The sequence below is a fragment of the Haemorhous mexicanus genome, chromosome 1, assembly GCF_027477595.1.
Source record: "Haemorhous mexicanus isolate bHaeMex1 chromosome 1, bHaeMex1.pri, whole genome shotgun sequence".
NCBI lineage: Eukaryota > Metazoa > Chordata > Aves > Passeriformes > Fringillidae > Haemorhous > Haemorhous mexicanus.
The window spans coordinates 30,463,792-30,482,497 of record NC_082341.1 but is presented as its reverse complement, the minus strand read 5'-3'; the positions used below and the strand labels follow the sequence as shown (position 1 = coordinate 30,482,497).

General features: G+C 38.2%; 1 protein-coding gene across 1 annotated transcript in view; it reads right to left on the bottom strand.

Moving 5' to 3' along the window:
• LOC132326349 (histone deacetylase 5-like) overlaps positions 1–6,368 on the bottom strand; it is a 113,933-nt gene extending 107,565 nt beyond the window's left edge. Inside the window, exon 1 of the mRNA XM_059844382.1 lies at positions 6,163–6,368. Within this exon, the coding sequence (XP_059700365.1) occupies positions 6,163–6,219 (57 nt within the window). The 5' untranslated portion in view covers positions 6,220–6,368. The remainder of the gene's footprint in view (positions 1–6,162) is intronic.
• Positions 6,369–18,706: the final 12,338 nt, after the last annotated feature.

Below are 18,706 nucleotides of genomic sequence, written 5' to 3'. Positions count from 1 at the left end.
AAAAAATGCCTCTTTCTGTGGCTGTCTCACATCACTTGGAATTTTTTTTAAAGCAAAGGGAGATTTTTATAGGGCAGAGGGTAAAAAGGTAGAAGCAAGGGTAGGGAAGAGACTGCAGGAGAAATACTGTCCAGGAGGCACCTGAGCACAGAGCACATTTCAGGAAAGGAGATTTTTGTAGGCAACCAGAGGAGCTGTGTGGAGTTTTGTGTTGTTCAGGCAGCCATGTAAATTTGCTGGCCTAAAGCTTCACCAGAGGAAGGATAGTATGGGACTAGGGAGACATTTATTTTCTGCTCTTTTTGCTTATTTTGTCTTTAGAATGATAATTTTTTGTTGTTGTTGTTGTTGTTGCAAGAAAACCCAGCAATGGAGCTGTGAAATATGGCTGAAAGATTTTTATTTAGAATACTTTTATTTTAAAAGTATTTTAAATAAAAAAAACTAGAAAACTAAGAACTTGGGGGGAAGAGGAGGTTGATTAAGCTAATTCTGTTTATTCACTAGATTAGTACTACTTACCACATGATGATTCCTTCATAGCCCTGGGTGACAAAAGCCTTGAGAACAGTAAAAACCAAGCTCATTTGGAATGAGAGCTTCAAGTTCAATTTAAGTCATCTATGGATTGTACAAAGACACCAGAATAGCAATGACCAAATTCAGGAGGTTTACTTTGGTATTGATTCAACCTGACATATCAGAAATAACAATCCCAGGAATGTATCAGATTCTGGTTCAGGGGAAACTCATTTCAATTGCATTCATTCTGTTAAATGACCCTTAGCTACCAACTGGACAACTTTACATGTTTGTTTGTGTGAGTGTGCATGTGCACACCCACATATGATAAGGTAGAAAAATGGCTTTTGCTTCACTTGATTCAGCTGAAGTGGATGTTCAAGACAATCTCAGACCATGCTTTTAACTTATGTGCCTTTCTTCTTGAGTGTTCTTTTGAAAAATTCCTTCCTAATTCACTCAAACTTTTTTTTTTTTTTTAAGCAAATCCTACCAGCTCTTGACAGTATTTTGTGTAGGTCTCTTCTGTTTCAAGTTTGCCAAATTAAAAAAAAAATACAGCACTACATGTTTATCACAGAACAGTGCTACCATCACCAAGATTCACATATTTAAAGGATATGCAAAGTAAACTAGACAGTAATCCTTATTACAGGTTCTGTATTTAAAATACTTAATCCTACCTTTTAATAGTACTGAAGGGGTCATCTGAGGCTGAAGAAAAATGTTTCAGCAATGTTCCTTTGTATTTTCAACAGTTACATGCTCTGCTTTGGCAGTGAGTTATCTATGATGATTGAAAGTCGTTTCCCACTGGGAGAATGACTCCTATCTCCCCTTTGGTAACCTCTCCCAAAAAGAGGTTTTTATTAGGTATACTATTTTTAAATTATATCTTTCACCTCTATAATTTTTATTCCTGCCAGTCAATTTAAAGATATTGAGGACAGACCAACAGAGAAATGTACAATTTGTTATCTGAAAATAAATTAAAACACATTTAATGTTCACAAAGCAACACAAAATAAAACAACTATCACAAGAACAAATAACATTTTGGAGGACATTATTCAATGAAGTATCATTACTGCAAAATTATCATACTAACCTAACTGAACTCCAGCTTTTTAAATGTAGTATTAACCATTTCATAAACACCTAATATATGGCAACAAAACAGTTGGCAGCATCAACATAAATAATTTGGTTAACAGAATGAAAATATCAGCAACCTAAACTCTTTCAGGAAAAATAAAACCAACAATTTCACAAGATAAGTCCTAAAGATAAGTTTTTTTAGAAATTCTAAGAGTTACAAATGAAATCTGAAACTCAAAAGACCACAGATGCAGAAACTCCTTATTTTTCTCCAAAATTTTTCTAACGTGTGGTTTGTAGAACCTCTGCCTCCAGGTGGGCAGCAGGAGGGACATCCCTGCTGTATAGGGCAGATGCAGAGGCAAGGGAAGAGTCTCCTGGTGCACAGCTGCTTGGGAGTGAAGCAGCACAGCAGTAAGGAGGAGAGGTGAACAGAGTTGAGCATCACAATAGATGCAAGGGAAGCACCAGGCCGGGAATAAATGAGACGGGAGGGCAGGGCAACACCTTACCGTGCCACATCCTTTGGCAATGAAAGAGAGCAATGAGAGCCCCAGGAGACACTTCCAGGAAATAAATGCTCTCTCTCTCTGCATCTTTTTGGGCCCTCTTTCTGAAGGTGAGGTCATTAAGTAGAGGCTAGAGACAATGATTTCCAGGTTTGTGAGATACACTGCATGCAAGAAATCATATGCAGGGCACTACCTCTATTTCTTCCCCAAGCACTAATATATCATAGGATGTCTCTTATCTGATAAAACAATATATTTGCTATAGCTAAGGACTGTGGGGAAATTCTATTCACCCAGATCCACATATTCCCCTCTTCAAAAAGTCTGTAGACAGGCAACAGACTATTAGAAGCTTTCTACATAAATCTGTTCAGGAAATGAGAAATGACCAAACATAGATACATAAAAACAGACAGGCAGGAGAGGTGTGGCTCTGTTTCCACATAACATAAATACCTCCTTGGGCATCAGCGGTTTTCCTAATTACAAACAGCTCAAAACAAGGTGATCTTCATGCAAAAATTAGGCTCATCTCCTACTGTAAAATTGCCAAATTTTGCAAAATTCATCAGACATGTAAATAAAAAAATGAAAAAGGGAAAAGCATAGCATTTGACTCAGTATAACACCATATTTATAGTACTATATATATCAGCAGTGGTGTGATTCTTTATTAAATACTACTTCAAAAGTATACCAAATGGATATTAATGACTGTTCATGATATTATTAAGCAGATACACAGAATGCTTAATTTTAACAATTGAATATAATTAAATAAAAAACATTCTGATTAAGACTTCCCAGAGAACTGGCAATTTGTTCTAATTTAAAAAACCAGAAAAAAAAACAAAACCAAAAAATCCACAAAAAAAACCCCAACAACAACAAAAAAACAACCAACCCCACCGCCCAAAAAACCCCACACCAATTCCCTTCCTCCTCCAAAACCTGCACCACTGTTAATTACTGTTGTGGCTATTGTTTTACATCCCTAGTACTGCCACACTGATGTTTTTCCAAGTGATCAAGGAGATCAAAGAAATCTGATGTCTCACAAGGGGTTTGAACTACAGCAAAGAGAATTCCTCTTAATTCCTTGTCAGTTTTTGAACACTGTCCAAATCAGATGAACAACATCTTGCTGTTCTCAATGAGACTTGTGTGCAATGGGACTGATAGTCTCAGGAAATTCAGAATAAAGTAAAGAATTTTTTGCCTTGTATATGAGTTTGACTCATGCCTAGCTCTGTAATGAATCTCCCAATTGTTCTGCAGACTTTCATGATTTATTTTTCAGTCTCATCTCTTTTCTTAGCAACATAGTTCCAATCTATTACTATCACTTTGTGCCACAGCAAGCAATATCAGTAGAGACCGTGGAATAAGCATAGACATTGAAATGTCCTGTCCTTCCCGAAATTAACTTTATATGTCAGATCCCTAACCATACAGGGCACTTGATGTTTGTTTCCACACTCCAGCCCAGCACTGCTGTAAAAAACTGTGGAGTTTAAATTGATTGAATTGACACCAAACTGCCACTACACCATCTGATAGCAATCCACAGTGGTAAACATCCAGGGAACTATTGTGGTGTGCTTCTCTGCTGCACTCATCTTGCAGTTAACATGTTGTAGAGCTGTTATAGCTTGCATGCAATTCCTGGAAGGTGCTTTTTTTTGTCATCCAAAAATTCTGAGGCTGTAGCAGATCATTCCAGATTCACATCAGAGCTTAATCCTCCCACTCAGTGCTCACAGTACAGGGCCCAAATGGTTGCTTCACATGCATATCTGCTCAATGAATGTACATGAAAGTGGTCAACTTAATCTTCTTCCCCTTAGATTTTCAAACGTACACTACTAGATTGGTATTTTCCATAACAGAAACAGCTGATCAACTTATTTTTCAACAGATAAAATGCAGAAAGATGGAAAAGGAACATGTAAAAGCGTAAAGGTAGACTGGAACACACAGACCCATATGGGTCCACAATCAGATGGAGATTGTAGAAAACTCCAGAAACCACTGCAGAACACCCCCCCAGTGCAATTTAGGATATGAGAGTATTGAGAGCAACTTGCTAGCAAACCCTGGGTTTGAATGGATGCAGTGAAAATGCACAGAGGATGACCGTGCCATAATAGTTAATGTCAGGACTGTTGCATTTACAGAACTTCTGCTAACATGCTTTCTTACTGACAGTCAGGCATTAATAACCTTTCCATAGCCTTAAATGAAAAATACCACATGCAGACTGATAGTTCATACAGATGCCATAGAGGCGTGTAAATCACTGGGCTTCATGCTGGAAGTCTAGGAGCAGGTTAGATAAACACCTATAAGGAATGGCAGGAATATTCACAATTCTCTTTCACAGCAAATCCCTTCCATTTCTGTTTTTCTGATGATCTGGTTTAAACCAACTACTGGGCATATTGAAAAATTGCCTTTCCTATGTGTCAACTTTCAAGTTACTTGAGACTTTCAGTTCTTTGCATTGTAGAAAAATATTCTATTTAGGAGCAACAATAACATTACATTAAACTACAAACTAGCTCTAAATATAGCCTAGTACTAAATATAAAATTTTTGTTTACAGACTCCTGCAACACCAGTAGCAAGTGAAGTCCCACAATGGCTGATGATTCTTTTCAGCTGTCTATCACACACTTATTTAAGCAAGAGCATTCACACTGTCTGAGACACACCACAAATGTACAGAGGTAAGTGGTATAAAGATTCTGCAGAGGACCTCACTCATGTCAAGTGCACACAGGACGTATCTCGCTATTCTTACCAAAGCTTGCTTTTAAATTGCCTAGACACGGGTGTGTGTCCTACAGTTTCTAAAAATAAGAACTAGCTAAAAGATCCTTCTTCATGTTCATTATTCCTGTGTGTGGAACAATGCACAGTGCATATCTTACTATGCCCAAAAAAATCTTAAAGGGGATGAAGAACCCATCAGAAAGGATACACAACAGGATCCTATTTAATGCACTATGCCCCTGATCTTTCAAAATTTGTACATTTTGTGTGGTTCCTGGCTAATGATTTCAGTACCTGAACATAAAAGTTCAGATAAACATAAAAAAATAAAACTGCATTTTATTATGTCAGAGCTACAGCACTGAATTTCACCTCACTATGCTCTCATTTATACCCTGACACATTCTGTATCTATCTAAATATATACATAAATATATGTACCCATTCCCAAATAGGTAGCTAACATATTTTGATTGAAATGAAAGAAATATACAGGAAGAAAATTTTCCAAATAGCATTTGTAATTTTAAAAATCATTGTGCAGTGTTAACTTAAAAATATTTATTTCCATCTTGATTCTGGAACTATGACTGAATCCATTAGTATGTGGACTGGAAAGCGAATAAACAGTTTCATTAAGGAGACATGTTAGCTCCAACAATGTTTATTGGGGCAAGCCTGCACTCCGGCTGCATATGGTGTACCTTTAAATAGGGCCGTTAAAATACCAAATAAAATGTCAAAGTCTGTCAGGTCTGGAGCTTTTATAAATTGTTTAGACTGGGGATAATTTGGGTTTCGTACATCATGCCTTGCAGATCCGGCGGCACGGAGACAGGAGCGGGAAGGGGCCCGGCAGCAGCAGCAGCAGGGGCACGGGCAGGCTGGCAGCCGGGCACCATCGCCCTCCTCGCCAGCCTGGCCTCCCCTCTCGCTGGGTGGTATCCTGAGATTACGCACGTGACTCAACAACCATATTTAAAAAAATAAAAAATAAATAAAACTCGACTTCAAAGGCAGCGCCGCAGCCACTGGCCGGAGAGATGTGCGCTAACTTCCCCTCGGGCTGCAGCCCCTCAGCGCTGGCACTGCCCGGGCCGCTGCAGCTCCTGCACTGCCACACCTCCGCGGACGCGCTCCCGGCTCTCGTCCCGCCGCCCTCCCCGGAGCCGAGCGCTGGAACGCCGCCGCCCTTGAGCCCCCCGCGCTCCCGGCCCGCCCGGCGCTCCCACCCACGGCGCGGCCCGGACCTCACCTTCAGCTCCCGGGAGGCCACGCGGGCCGCCAGCTCGATGACACAGCCCACCGCCATGCGTGCCGCCCCGGCCGAGTGCAGCTCGTTCCAAACGGTGTCACTGTCCACCTGAGCAAACAGCCGGCCCCGGGAGGAAGGCAGCGGAGAGGGGAGAGGGAGAGGGAGAGGGAGAGCATGAGAGAAAACAAACCCGTGAGGGAGGGCTGGCAGCGTGACAGCCCGTGTACAATAACATCAGTCTTCCGTGCTGGCCAGCTGAAAGGCCTTCTGGACATGGCTCTGCTTATGCTTTTTCTCTGCACGGGCTTCTCCAATGGAAACACATTCCTGTCATGCCTCGCTGCCATTCCCTGTTTAGATTTCTCATTACAAACAGTGTAACATCGGCCGGGCCCGGCCTGCTCGCCAGACGCTCCTCAAGCTGGCTGGCAAGGTGACGGGGACCTGCCAGCCCCGGGACCATCAGGAATGTCCATCGGGAATGTCCATCGGGAATGAGCAGCCGCTGCAGAGGCACGGGCAGCCCGTGCCACCAAAGCTCATCAATGGCACATCAGTGGCCCCTTTCTTAAACTGAGTAGGAACCGCTCGTTTTTCCTTCCCAGGCGGTTGTTTATAAGTGTCTGAAATTGGAACAATTAATTGCTTTAAATAATTTCAGCGGTCACTCTTGCCATGGGCAGAAAATGGAATTATATAAAGCAAGACCCTTGCTGTATCTCCAGTCTTGATAAACTGCTAAGTTTTGGCTAGAAGGCTTTATTTTGTAACAGATGAGCCAGGGGTTTTAAAGCAGAGAAAATTACCTTTTGCATCTTCTAAATGAGAAATTGTGACGTGTGATGCATTACATTATAAAGAATATACTATAAAGGTGGCTAAGTAGCACTGCTCTACAGTTTCAATCAGTGCACTAAAACTTTACTTTTGAAATCCATTTTTAATAAGTATTTGTTTACAGAAACGTACCAAAACACATAGGTGAAATGTTGTATATCCCTACATATATTATGTATTATGTAAAGCAGACAAGGTGGTGTTAAATAGGCTGAAAATGTTATCCAAAGAGACAGCCAGACTTCCTTGATGCTCCATGGGAAGTGCATTTAATTGTAGCATACCGGACAAATTTATCATGAAAAGAAAAACGTTTAGAAATAGACAAAATACTGTGGCAGATGCTATTTGGATGGCTTCCAAGCACACTGAGACATGTTTTCAGTTTGAACCAGAAGCTTCTGTTCCTAATTCCATTAAAAAAAAAAAAAAAGAAAAAGGAAAGAAATCAAGTAATTGAAAATGGATGCAACTGCTACTTGACTCTAGAAGTTCAGAGGAATTTCTCTGATTAGCTATTTGAAACAGAAAGAAGCTTGATCTAAGCTTGATCTTCTCTACACCTGTCAAATGTCTTTGCCATTATTGTTACAATAATATTATATTTCAAGCTATTAAAATGATTTTATTTTTTCAGTATACTGGTTCTGATTTTTCTATCATTTTGATCAGTTTTGTGTGCATGCAGCAGAACTAATGAAAATAGTTTGTATTTGCAGTAGACCTGAATAAGAAAACTGGATTATGCTTGAAAAGTTTAGAATAACAGTAAAGACAGCAGACTGTTTTCATCTGAGAAACTCAAAATGTTGTACAAACACAATTAGCATCATCAGCTTGATATGGGATGATTTACTATACTTATTTTGTAGATTGGTAGCTTGAGATTTAAAGAAAGAAAAGCAGGTTTTGGAAAGGTGCATGCTGATCAATAGGTAACGAGAAACAAGAAAGAAACCAAGTAGTAAAAAAAGCAATGACACAAGTAATATTAGGCACACCTTTAAGTTATCTCTCTGTTGCTTTAGAGGAACTGTGAATCAAATTTCATTTTTAAAGCAAATCAGGAGATAAATAAGCAGAGGTCATTGGTTAAATCAATTTAATCAAACCATAATAAAGTTTGAAAAATAATGTGCAGTATTTTAAATAAGGAAGTATCAGCCAAAGGGCTGGGAGGGAGTACTTTCTTACCATTTTTATGGCCAGCAAATTAAGCTTGACGTGAAGGAGTGGCTGATGAAAATGATTCAATGGCAGCTGCTCCGTACATGAGGGCATGAGCAGGAGCAACCTGCATCCTCAAAGGGACTATGATTCATTTCCAGGAAGGCTGATTAAGTTAAAATTGTAACCACAGCTTGAGAGTACCCACCCTTAAGACAGTTGTCTGCTCTGACACATGAGACTGCAGTCTCTCCATCTGCTGAATGCTGAGCATTGGCCAAGGTACAGCATTTATCATTTTCTGCTTTCCGCTGAGTGTGAGGAGACTGAACTGGGACAGTAAGACCAAGTATCTTCCACTGAAAAATTTCCCTCAGACCACTTGAATGACTGCTACCTTAATTTACCTGGACTGGCAGAAAAAATGGGCAATCAGGAAACCGAACAGTGTTTCCTGAGAAATTTTTCAAAAATTACCACCTAAATGAACACAGGAAATTCAGTATATTTTAGCTAATCTCTTGGGCATGGTACCTGTAATGAGTGGTAAAGTCTAAAAGCTAGGGGTAGCTATCTGAAGCTGCATATTTTCATGTACTGTTAGTATAATACAAGAAAAGTAACATAAATATTTAGAAGTAACATGAATATTTACCTTGAAAAGGCACAGTATTACAAACACAGGTGAAAAATACTATTTAATATTCTTGCAAAATTAAGACTAAATTTCTGAGGAACATCTCATGAAGAACAACCTAGAAAAACGAGCATCACACAGCCAATGCTTTAGCTGAAACAACTAGAAAATGCCATGTCACTCCATTTTATGTCTCTACTAATTCTATGTATTCCCTTAAATGTTTCAGGTGTTTAACAGAGATTTTCTTTTAGTGTCACTCAGTGTTTACTTTGTAAATTGCTGTTGAAATACAGCAGTATAAATGGCAAACCCATTAAAATTACAGCTACTGGCTGGCCCAGTTGTCAAGCTGTACATGAAATGAAGCTCTAACATCCTATTGATATGCTTTCCTATATTCTTGTGAGATGAAATGGTTGGGTTTTGTACAAGTAGAGGGAATAGGATTAGACACTGGTTTCTGTTTTTAGTGCATGTATGTATCAAGTATATCTGACAGCCTATCTATATGCTGACTATGCATGAATTTGTGACAAATGTGATGTTTTCTGAATCACAGACTCTGATGAAGTCAGATGGGATTTTATAAGAGGTTACTTTTGTTCAAGCGCTTTGGAGCAGCCAAAGAATTCAGTGAAAAACCTGTCTGGATTAGGATTGTTTTTCAGACAATGTTAAACAAAATTTACAGATAATACAGCATTTTTAGCTGAATTCTAACCCAGAATCTTAGCGTGTTTTTTCTGTTTAATTTTGTTTAATATTTAAATAGTAGTTCTATTTAGGAGTCCTTTAAAAATTGTCAGGATAGAAGAATGTTCTGAATTGAACCAAATGAAAAAAAAAGATTTTTTTAAAGCATCAAAAGGTCAGTGTTAAACTATGAGCTTACTACACATTTTGTTACCAAAAATCCTATCACTGCTACAGTTCTTCAAAGCAGAATTGTGCATGATAGCATCAAGAGCCAGAGGACATGAGCCCTATCTGAACACTGACTTCCTAACACACATATGGATTTACTTCACTCCCAGTTTCCTGAATGAGCACTGTAGGTTGCAGGCTTTTTCAAGCACATCTAGTATAGCTCAATCATTGGCATGTGTAGCAGAGCTAATACTCTGCAAAGCTACAGATGATAGAAATTAAGCTACCTGTCCCTGAAGTGGATGTGGAGGCATTAAAGAGGAAGGGAATGACTTAAATGAAAAGAAATGGAGGTAACGTCTCCTGACTGAATGAATTAATACTTCAAGACTCGTGTCTAAAAATTCTCTGCTTTGCACAACAGAAAAAAACTTGATATGAACGCTTCCTGTAAGAAATATCTATGTGATAATGCCACTCTAGCAATGAAGACTTTAAGCATACTCAAGCTAAGAAAGAAGCCTAACAGCAGAGATACTTCAGAACACAGAAAGCCTGTCCTATAACCCCTTTTGGGCTGGAAAATTTAATTTTAAGGAAGACTGACTGTAAAGTTTGAAAGTTACCGGCTCCTTATGTTGTGCTCAGGTTGTGGCATATGTAAAAATGGCAAGGAAAGATATAGCAATATTGCTGAGGGAGAGATTCCTTACTTCATATCTTTCTGAAATCACTGCAGTTGACAAAACTGGAAATGTTCCTTGTCCTGCTGTTTAAATTTATCTCAGGAGGACAAAAAAAAGAGTATGTTAAAGCATTTTTAAGATAATTGCTTTTTGTTTTACCTGTCCTTCCTGGCCACAATGCCTTTTCACTCCTCATTTTCTATTTCAGTTCTCTTTTTTGAAAAATCTCCTGGGATCTACCAAGTGGTCATTGTATCACAGCTCTACTGACCAGAGATGCTGCTCACAATCTGATGAACCTTGCAGTTTTTTACACCCTGCATCATGTATTCATCTGTGCAAGTTATCTTTCCTATCTCTCCTTTTCTATCTTTTCCTGAAGTTGCTTTGAATACATCCCTGCTGATAGCTGTATGACAATGTAAAAGAGAGCCTAAGCTACTGCTTTGGGATGAATTCAAAGCATCCTAGAATTTTTCTCTCCCCATTCCTCCTCCCACCCACAAGCACACATCTTGTGATTTAATGTAAATTCATTTTCTTCAGTAGAATTCTGATTCCTAAGAGGAATTTAAAATGTACTGAATTGCTCATCCTGCTCTGGATTCTCTGCACAATTGTTGCCATAATTGAAATCAAAACCAGTCCTCTTAGAGATACCACATATTCCCACAAGAGACACTCATTTTCTGACAACAGATCAAAAATGCAATTTGTCATCTAGTTGTTCATGGAAACTTTGACCTGTGATGCTCCTTGGATAGCAGTCATTGTATTCTATGTGTCCAATATTCTGGACAAGAAGTTCTTTACAGTAGTTTGAAAGGATTCTTTGTCCTTTCTTTAAAAGAGTAGAGATTAGGCTCAGTTGTTCTTGGATGGAAGTTAGTTAGGTATGCATTTCAAATGGATACATTTCAAAACAAATCTAGAAAAACAAATCTGTTAAAAAACTCCTTTGATATAAGTGGTTCTAATACTGAGAAGTAAATGAAATTTGGTCAGCTCACAATAGTGTAGCTATGCAGTAAACAAACTGATTAAGAATTTGTGACAAATAATACTGGAGAGTACTGACCTCCTCAGTGATACTGAAATTTAATAAAACTTAGATATTTCAGAGCGAATTCCTGTATTTTAGCTTCAAAAGCATTCAGAGTCTCACACTCTTTCACTTACGCCAGAGAAAATGTGTTTCCATCACTGGGTTTTGTTAATATACTGGCGTGAAAACAGAAATTAAATATTTTTCTGAAGTGTTCCCATCTCTAAAAATTGTGTGGCATTTCGGTATCACTTCCAACAAGGAGTCATTCTTAGAGACAGTTGGTGCCAGCTAATGCTACCGCTTAAGTTTGTAATATTTTGCTCCTGACCATGAGCAGTGCAGCTTCCCAGGTGTCACGCTCATAGCTCTCGCCTCCCACTCTTACAGATGTCCTGGTGATCATTCATCACCTCTGTGATTTTCACTAGGAAGCAAAAGGTCCTCAACGTGCTTCTCAGCTGCTGTTTCATCTCACCATGACTAAAGAAGCGAAGGTGCGCACATCATCTCCAAGGAACAACTTCTAATGAATGGCCTGTCAGCCATGTCACTCGTTAAGGAACAAAGGAGAAAGGGTTTACATGGCTGACGTCTTTTCCATAAATTCCAGATACAGGAAGTGTGTGAAAGTGTACTACTTTAGGAAAAATATGTACAGTGAGCTTCCTTTATTTTTATTGCTATTGCAGCTGTATCAAAGACTTTTTTCTGTCAAAGGCATTTCCAGCTGTTTTGATGTAAAATGCCTACCATAAAGAGTACCCAGAATAGCAGCTTTGCATATTTTCTTGCCTACCAGTGTGATTTACAAATAATTTGTGAAGGGCATGTGATCTTTAGGCTCCAGCAGGATGAATAGTTCAAACAACCACCACAAATCATTGCTTAAACAAAAACCATGGAACTCCTTGAGTCTTGCATTGACTTCTGTGTTTGAATAATTCCAGTAGAAGAATTTATCAGTAATAATATTTATGGAAAAGGACTTCTAAAAATAGCTTTAAAGGCTATTAATTCTGACCCCAAAAGCAAGCATATTTCCAGGCTTTCTGCAAGAACAAGGAATGAGAGCAATACACAAACCATTTGTATGTAGAGTACTTAATGTCTTTCCAGTTTTACCTGCCAATAGTGAAGTAACATGAAAAACTAATCAATTTTCAGAAAATATTCAGTAAAAAATTTAATTATTAATTAATTGTTGAATGCCTAGCAGAGTTACTGATGTTGGTAGTCATCTCCTGATTTATATGCAGTATCCCCTCTGTAAAAATTATATATATCTTAAAGTTTGTAAAAAAAAAAATAAATAAAGTGAGATCAGTATTGGAAAAGAAATAGCTTTGCATTCAAAATGAGAAGCAGAAAAAAATCAGGCTAGGTCAAGCTGAAGCCTGAATACTACAATAACTCAAAAAGAAATTGTTTTATTTGGTTTCTCTCTTAAACTGTCTTCTATGACAGACATCCAGAATCTCAAGGTCTCATAAAGCATACATTAGACACTGTAAAAGATCTCAAAAGTTTAGTGAAACAGTGATGTGTGGATCCTTGTTAGGGGCAATGGAGGGAGGATACCATGGATTAGATGTGGATTAGATCTTGTTTTTAGAAAAAACTCATAAATAAAACACTTAGGCCCAGATTCAAGTCTCAGATATGTGGCATGTATCACCAGATGCTTGTAAAAAATGTTACTGCACTTTCAGGCCTAACCCTAAGTAGTCTATTAATTTAACTTGACATTTGTTTTACTATTTAATGGGTTAGTGTGTGAAAATGCTTGTGCAACTGCCTTCTTATGTTTGATCTTGCAGTTTCCAGGAGTTTGTGGACAAGGAGATACAACAATGGTTGTATGCATACAGTTACAGAAATGCATACAGTTGCAGAAATGCAGCTTCTTTGTGCAATATTCAGGCCTTAGTTTTGAAAAGTTTCATCATTTACCACTAAACACATTTTTATTAAAACATAACTTTTCAGCTTTCTGCCTGGATGTAGATGATCTTTATGTTAGAGGCCACTGTGGGACTACCAGAACCTGGTGTTCATTCAGATTAACAGCACATGAACATTTACTCTTCAGGGAGCTCTTCTGTCCATCTGGTTGTTAAATTCTGTCAATAAACACATGATATGTTTTTAAAGTGCAAATGTAAATTCTTCTTTAATTACAGAATTACTGTCAAATCCATAAGTGTGCATGTGATAAAGTCTAAGAAGAGTGACTACTAGTAGTAGTAGATTGGATATGGTACTAATCTACTATTTACATTTAACATACCTGTGCATATTTATCTATATCTTTCTATATCTGTATCTATATCAGTGTTTTCTTTTCTGGCAAATAAGAAGCTTCTTTGCATAATGTTGCCTTTGGCAACACCATAGGTTTTAGAAAATGCAGAAAATTAGGTAAGACCTTTAAAGATTTGGCTTTACAGTAGTTCATTAACTTTCCAAGGGTAATTTTCTGTGTTCCATATAATGTATATTTGTTTAAAAATTTAATCTGATTGAGTAGCAAGGGGAAACCATCCTTTGTTGAAAAGGGTAAAAAAATAGTTTGAGAGACCAAATTGTGTTTTTGACGTGTTGTGAGATTACCACGTCTGAGCTTTTTATCCTTGCCTGCGGCAAGTAAAAGAAGTCTGGGACTATTCTAGAACATTGCATTGTGCCTGCAGCAATACCAAGGAACTCTGTCTGTCAGCTAAACAGTTTCTCCTCTCACCAAAACATCAAGCTCTGTGGTAGATGGCACAGGGCCACCTCAGTGCCATGAAAGAACAAGAATGAAATGAAGTATCTGCCCTGTAATGTGAAGAAATTTTTTTTGTGGCCATGGTGTTGATATGATAAATGTGGCATTCTCTCCCTGCCCAGGAGACACTGATGCACTTCCCAGAACCAGAGATGGTCTGTGTACCTCAGTAAAGGAAGGCTGGCTGTTTCCTGCTGTGACCAAGACTCCGCTTATCACACTTGTTTGGGTTTTTTTCTAAAATCAATGTGCATAAAATTGGAAACTTAGTTGTTTCATGTTTTTGTCAATAAAGGAAATCAAGGACCTCCAGTCAGTTCTTCTGATCTTAGGTAGAGTGACTCCTGCTGTACTGATGAATGTGGCTTTCTAATGGCAGTACATAAAGCTGGACAAGGGAATCTTCAGAGACCTGTTGTTCTGGACTGCAAGTTAATTAAATGTTAATTAAATGTTAATTAAATTAATTCTGTCTATTCACTATCTTTTCTTTAGACAAACTTACAGCTCTGGCATGGCTCCATCCCCAGTGGCCTTAAATTGCCTTGGGGTGGCCTTATTTATCACCCATTTTGTTTACTTCTGCAGAAAATATCACAGTCAACACCGTGTAACTGTGAGTCCTAAATAGTCTTCAAAATATGTCAATTAAAGTATGATGTGCCTGCTTTTTTGATTAAATCTTGGTATTTCTTTAGGGGTGGTATAGCTGACAGTTTTAGGAGGTAAACAAGTCCTTAATTCCTGGGAGCCTTCTGCAGTGTGCTCCAAAATGTTGTAATTGGCAGATTTCAGTAGGTTAAAGAGTCAGGAAAGTAATTTAAAGTATTTGGTGAATATGTTAGCAACATGGTATATTAATGATTTCACAATGGAAGACTTAATATTGAGTAGATGAGCTTATAGGAATTTCAGATTGCTTTCCCAAAACTAGGAAACAGACACACTTTTTGTTCAGAGGACTATGCCTCTTGTGGTACAGCCTGGAATGTAGGGAAAAGGCACAAGTTACTTCTAATATCTTTGTGAAGGTGATGGTTCATTTGAGTGCCTAATCTATAGGCAGTCTAATATCTCTACTGACACATTTGTGTGCAGGTAAAAGGACAGATACCTAAGCATCCTGGAGCCTAAACTTGCTACAAGAAGGCAATGCCACTGCCAACCTTTTCTTGATTTTACACTGTTGTACCATGGTAATGGAACCAGTTTGGTGCCATTAGCTCTTATAGAACTATGAGGAATAGAGAATCATAATATGTAAAGGCTGAAAATTATTGCTGGGCACAGACTGAGAAGATCAAGGGAAGAATGAGAAGCAGCAAAAACCAATTTGTTTCCTGAATGGCTTACTAAACCTGTGTACTAGTAAAATCTTGCCTTTCTTATTGCTTTTCTTCCTGTGTGGTCAGAACAAAAAGTAGCACTGTCAGCTGCCACAGCAAGGAATGGCAGGAAGGAATTTAATATTCAGAAAATATGAATGTCTTGTAAGTTTTGTAAATATGTTGAGAGACTTTATAAACTTCTTCCGTTGGTAATTACAGGTCAAATTGTTTTCTGATATGAAAAAATCTAAGTTACACTTCGGTTTTCAAAACAAGACTGGCTTATCCCAGCAGAAAATGTAATTCCTGTTTTACTGCTGTAACAGTAAAATTAGAGGAAATGCAATGGACATTCCATATTATGTACAAGCCATACTTAGCCATTCAGATGGCTTGATATTTAGCCCAAGAGCCTCTCTGTTCAGCTCACTAAACATTCATTTTTGTGAAGTCTGATTTTTTGTGGGGCAGTATTCTCCCCCAGCTCCTCCTCTTGCAGTTTAAAGTTCTGACTACGTGTTGCAGGTTTGGAGCAGTGTCTTTGGTGGGGAGGATGGGGGGAGAGCAGGGGGGATTGGAAAACTGCCCAATTTCATATGATAAAAGTGAAATTCTCTTCTGTCTGCAGGACAATCCCCAGGGAACAACGTATGAAACCCAAACTTAAATAAAATCATATCCTGTTTGCAAACATCATATTCCCTTTGCTTCTCAGTAATCTGGACCCATAAACCCCAGCACAGCTTGAGAGCCCATTCCTCATCTAAACAAATGCCATAAGTCCCTTTATACTTTTACAACCATGTCAGAAAATAATATTGACTGCCAATAGTGATGTGATGGGAGTTGCCTCCTCTGAGCCATAAAAGAAGCAGTCTGTTATCAATTTCTCTAAATGCATCAAGGGAATTATGGGTCGGTTCAGTTCCAAGTTATAAATGACAATTCAAAAGCCGCAGAAGTGTTTGAAGCTGGGAGCCGATGATGACATTATCATAAAAGCCTGCTCTTCTTTGCTTTTGTGGGGTTTTTTGCCTATCAACTAGAAAAAAAAAATATGGCTGAGAAATGACTTCAAGATTTCTTCACACAGCAGCAGGTCAAACAGGCAAGAAAACAATCACTATTTTTAGTGACAGACTGCGACAAGGAGATGAAACTTAGTCCCATTAAAAGTAGATTTCTGCTTCTCTTATTGTCATTTTCACAGCACAACAGGAGAGGAATTGCAGTAGATGGATACATTGGTCAAATGATCAGTTGTAGCTCTAGTGGCTGTTTTCTGATGAAAAATTGTGGAACGGTCTGACAATCCACAGAACCAAAATGTAATTTGTGATTATTCTCCCCATTTGGCCACTTCACCTGCAATCTACCCACCTCTCCTGGAAAACTTTTCACATTCCAAACCTCTGACCAGCTGCAAGAAACCATCACTTTTTATTAAAACTGCTGGCCATAGAGCTGCTAGTCTCTCTCCAACACAAAGAATTTCATCTCCCCTGGTATTAGAATTCTTTAACAACAGTTGGTTCTGGAACAAGGTTAAGCTTGAAAGGAAAAAAAAAACAAAATCATAAAAAGCAATATTGCAGGAGGGTGATCCCATACTTCAGTGGATTTTGTACTCCTGACCCTGGATAGTCCTCTGATAAAATATTAACCATCAGTGAAAGAAAACCTGTTATGGGAAAATTTAGGATGCTAGCTTAGACAAATCTTTTTGTCTCTTTGTGAGATATGTTCAGTTTAGCTGTACAGATGAAACAGATTTCTGCTCTTAGGTAAGAGAGCTAATTACTACTTATATTGTTCCTTATCAAACTAAAAAATTTATTGGATTTCTCCTGAAAGCATAACATATACTAAGCCAATGACTCTGACATAATCAATCCTCAGCACTACTTAAAAGAAAATTCATATGGATGAAAAGTGTTTACAAAATGAGTAAACTGTAGTTTTACATACTTTTTTGCATTGCTACAAAAAATTTTGTGGAGTGATGGTAAAGGATCAGAAAGTACTGGTTATGAACACAGACTGCCTATTACTTTTCAATTTCTTGAAACAAACTTTCTTTTACTGTAACTGTAAGTAATGTCCAAAGAAGAGGATCCCTGATGTTGGCTGCAGTTTTAGAACAGAGATAAGAAAATCCCTAATAGAGTAGACTTTGGAGTTACAGAAGTTGCTTGGCCTTTTGGTTGTGAACAATATAAGCCCATCAAGTCATCCTGTCTTCAGTGTTTAGGAAGTCCTAGCTTCCATTCCTTGATCCAAGAGCAGTGTTCATTCTGTTCAGTGATTCTTTCACATCAAATTTATAAGCTGCTTGTGGAACAGGGCCTCAGAACTAGGACTTGGAAGTATTTATAATTCTATGTAATAGGTAGATCATAGCCTTAGGTAGATGGGCTTTATTCTATTTAGTGATAAAGTCTTACTTGTCCAGTGTTCTTTCCAAAAATGGAAACTTTTCAGTGCATGGTGTGGGAGTCCACAACCAGAGATAATATTTGATCTCTTGTGTGGTAACAACACTCACTAAGAAATTATGTCTCTGATATTAAATCCAGCCTGGGAGTGGACAGAACTGAGCCTAGGTTTCCCATTCCCTTATGAGTAGTCGAACCACTAATCTATTTAATGACAGAGCTGCATAATAACAGCAAGCTCCCCGTATAGTTAGAAAATAATAGGATCAAAGAGCTCTGAAAACCCTCATTCAAAAGGCAGCCATAAAGTCTCCTGCAAGAATGGAATGTTTTTTCTTAACATTGTGTTATATTCTGCAGCAAACAACTAATGATACAAGCAAGGAGGAAAAATATCTAAAAAACATTAAAAAGATAAAACTCTTCCATCCCTCCCTAAAATCTTTGCTTGAACTACTGCTTTATATTGATTACTGCTTTATACCTTTCATTTAAGTTGAAAGCTACTAAGTAGCAATATTTCTTGCTCATTTCCACCATCATTTCTGAAAGTAAGCTTAAGAATTGCTTTCCACATAGTTTGAAGCAACTCCCTTTCCTGGAGCTTAACCAATCGACAGCCAAATATCACTGAAAGAAAGTTCCTAATCTGATTATTTACCTTGAAAAAGGTCATAACCCATTCCTTTAAAAGAGCCTCACAGCAAGCCTGACAGTAATCATATATAGAAAGGCAGATCAACTAGAAAATAAATAAATACAAGATCCA